The sequence below is a fragment of the Perkinsus marinus genome, assembly GCF_000006405.1.
Source record: "Perkinsus marinus ATCC 50983 genomic scaffold scf_1104296950220, whole genome shotgun sequence".
Lineage (NCBI taxonomy): Eukaryota > Perkinsozoa > Perkinsida > Perkinsidae > Perkinsus > Perkinsus marinus.
This window is the reverse complement of record NW_003209704.1, coordinates 1-1,907: the sequence shown is the minus strand read 5'-3', so window position 1 is coordinate 1,907 and position 1,907 is coordinate 1. Positions and strand designations below refer to the sequence as shown.

Genomic DNA, 1,907 nt, shown 5'->3' with positions numbered 1-1,907 from the left:
CTACGTCAGTGTTGGAGATTCCAACACCGCTGAGAAGACCAGACATATATTCCAACTTGAAATATATGTCAGGTATTCTCAGCTGAGCGCAGAAGTTAATAATTGTAAAGCTAAGCACAAAAAATTCTGTACAAAAACCAACGAGAATTTCCCAAAGCTTCCTCACAATTTAAATATTATCATCACCAACACGCGTAGTTTACCATAAGCATATTTTCCCACACTGAAAGTGTCAGTCAACTCAGAAGTTAACCGATAAAATCGTTACGTAAACGAAGTTTGCATAAATCTCGTTGAAACGCTCTGTGAATCTCAACGGAATGCTCCCTTTCCCTTTTAGTTTGCTCTATGTACAAACGGCTTTTTTTCGGTACCTACCACTGGATCATACGAAAACTCAATTACACAGTTCTCACGTTCAAAGGAATATCCTGTTCTGGTGGCGGACCTACTACGGCGTCCTCCTCAACATTCAACTTAGCGTCTCCTGATATGATGAAATAACGAACTCGATACGACGTTTTTCAAAGGGAGAAAACGTCCCATTCCGGATTTTCCGTGCGTGCGTGCGTGCGTTAAATTATCTCTCAACGACTACACCAGTTGAGCTCTCAAGGCACATATCGCTCGGTAGATCATAGCTCATATGTCTTTCAAAAAGCATGAAATTGCTATTTACGCCAACCTATGCCGTGTGTTGATCGAAACTGGTGCGAAAAATGCTAGAAACAAGCCCGTGCCGGGGACCGAACCCACGACCGTTACAAATACTCCGAACCCCGTTTATTCGTCTCGAAGGCCTCATTGTGGAATATGTTTTTCACTAGTGTTTTTTTCATATCACTGCTGAAACTTCATCGTTTTATTAAAAAAGATTTGGACGTTAGCGAAACTTCAGTAAAGCTTAGATTCAGTGGAGTTTCACCCCGGTGACATGTAAAACATATTTCACGACTACTACATATCACCGCGAATTTCGCGTTTTTCACCGAGTTTTACGTCACTCCACGTGAACCGGGTGAAACTTCAGTGATGAATTTTAATATTGCAGGGTGAACCGGTCATACTCGGCACCTTTATTGATATATGAGAGCGAGCGAGATCATGAGCTCTCCTAGTCATACGAATTTCTAAGTAACTCGAAGAATATAACAGAATATTTTTCCTTAATAGAAAATGTAAGTGACAATATATGTTCCGCTCGCTCCGCAAGTCACTTCGCGAAAAAAAAATTTATTATCGGTTGTGAAAATATATACGCCTTATAATTTACATGGAGTATTACTCCACTTCACGTTGAACGGGTGAACTCACTCTGAAGAATTTTCAAAATAACAGCGCCCGCTTTAGTTGATATCGCCATAGTGGCATCTTCTCGAGCATAAGAACCCGGACATATACCAGTGATCATATGTCCCCCCTGTAGGCATATCGTACTCACCTATAGTGTGGGAATATATGTTTGCTTTCCTCAACTGAGCTCGTAAGTTTCCTCACTTCATTATGAAAATCCACACACAATTTTGGGTAGAAGTGTACGAAATCCAACGACAATTTTCCAAAATTTTATCAGAATTTATCCACCAACACATGACATTTTTTGACCAAGTGCATATATTTCCACACTGCTGATCTAATACCGTATGCATGTACATACACCAGTATCGCAAAATATGCACATGGTCAACTACATTGTAGGGAAATTTAGTGAATCTTCTTTGCTTTCTGCGTATTTCTACTCGAATTCGTATGAACTCTTGAATACAGCTGAGGAAAGCGAACAAGAATAGCCTTTTAAACTCACAAGATGCTTTCCGTTGTAAATACGTATTCCACCATTACGTAGGGCGATAGCCAGCACTTTCACTAAAAAACAGCAAACATAACATGAGTCGTCTGCAGCATTT

The 1,907-nt window shown here is 40.2% G+C and overlaps 1 protein-coding gene across 1 annotated transcript; it reads right to left on the bottom strand.

Annotated features, from left to right (window-relative positions):
- Positions 1–253: 253 nt before the first annotated feature.
- Positions 254–1,436, bottom strand: Pmar_PMAR029077 (hypothetical protein; the record flags this gene model as incomplete). The annotated part of the gene is made up of 3 exons (XM_002778255.1): positions 254–374; positions 417–484; positions 1,315–1,436. Coding segments are annotated over 3 exons (311 nt in total), but the record flags the coding sequence as incomplete, so codon positions are not given.
- Positions 1,437–1,907: the final 471 nt, after the last annotated feature.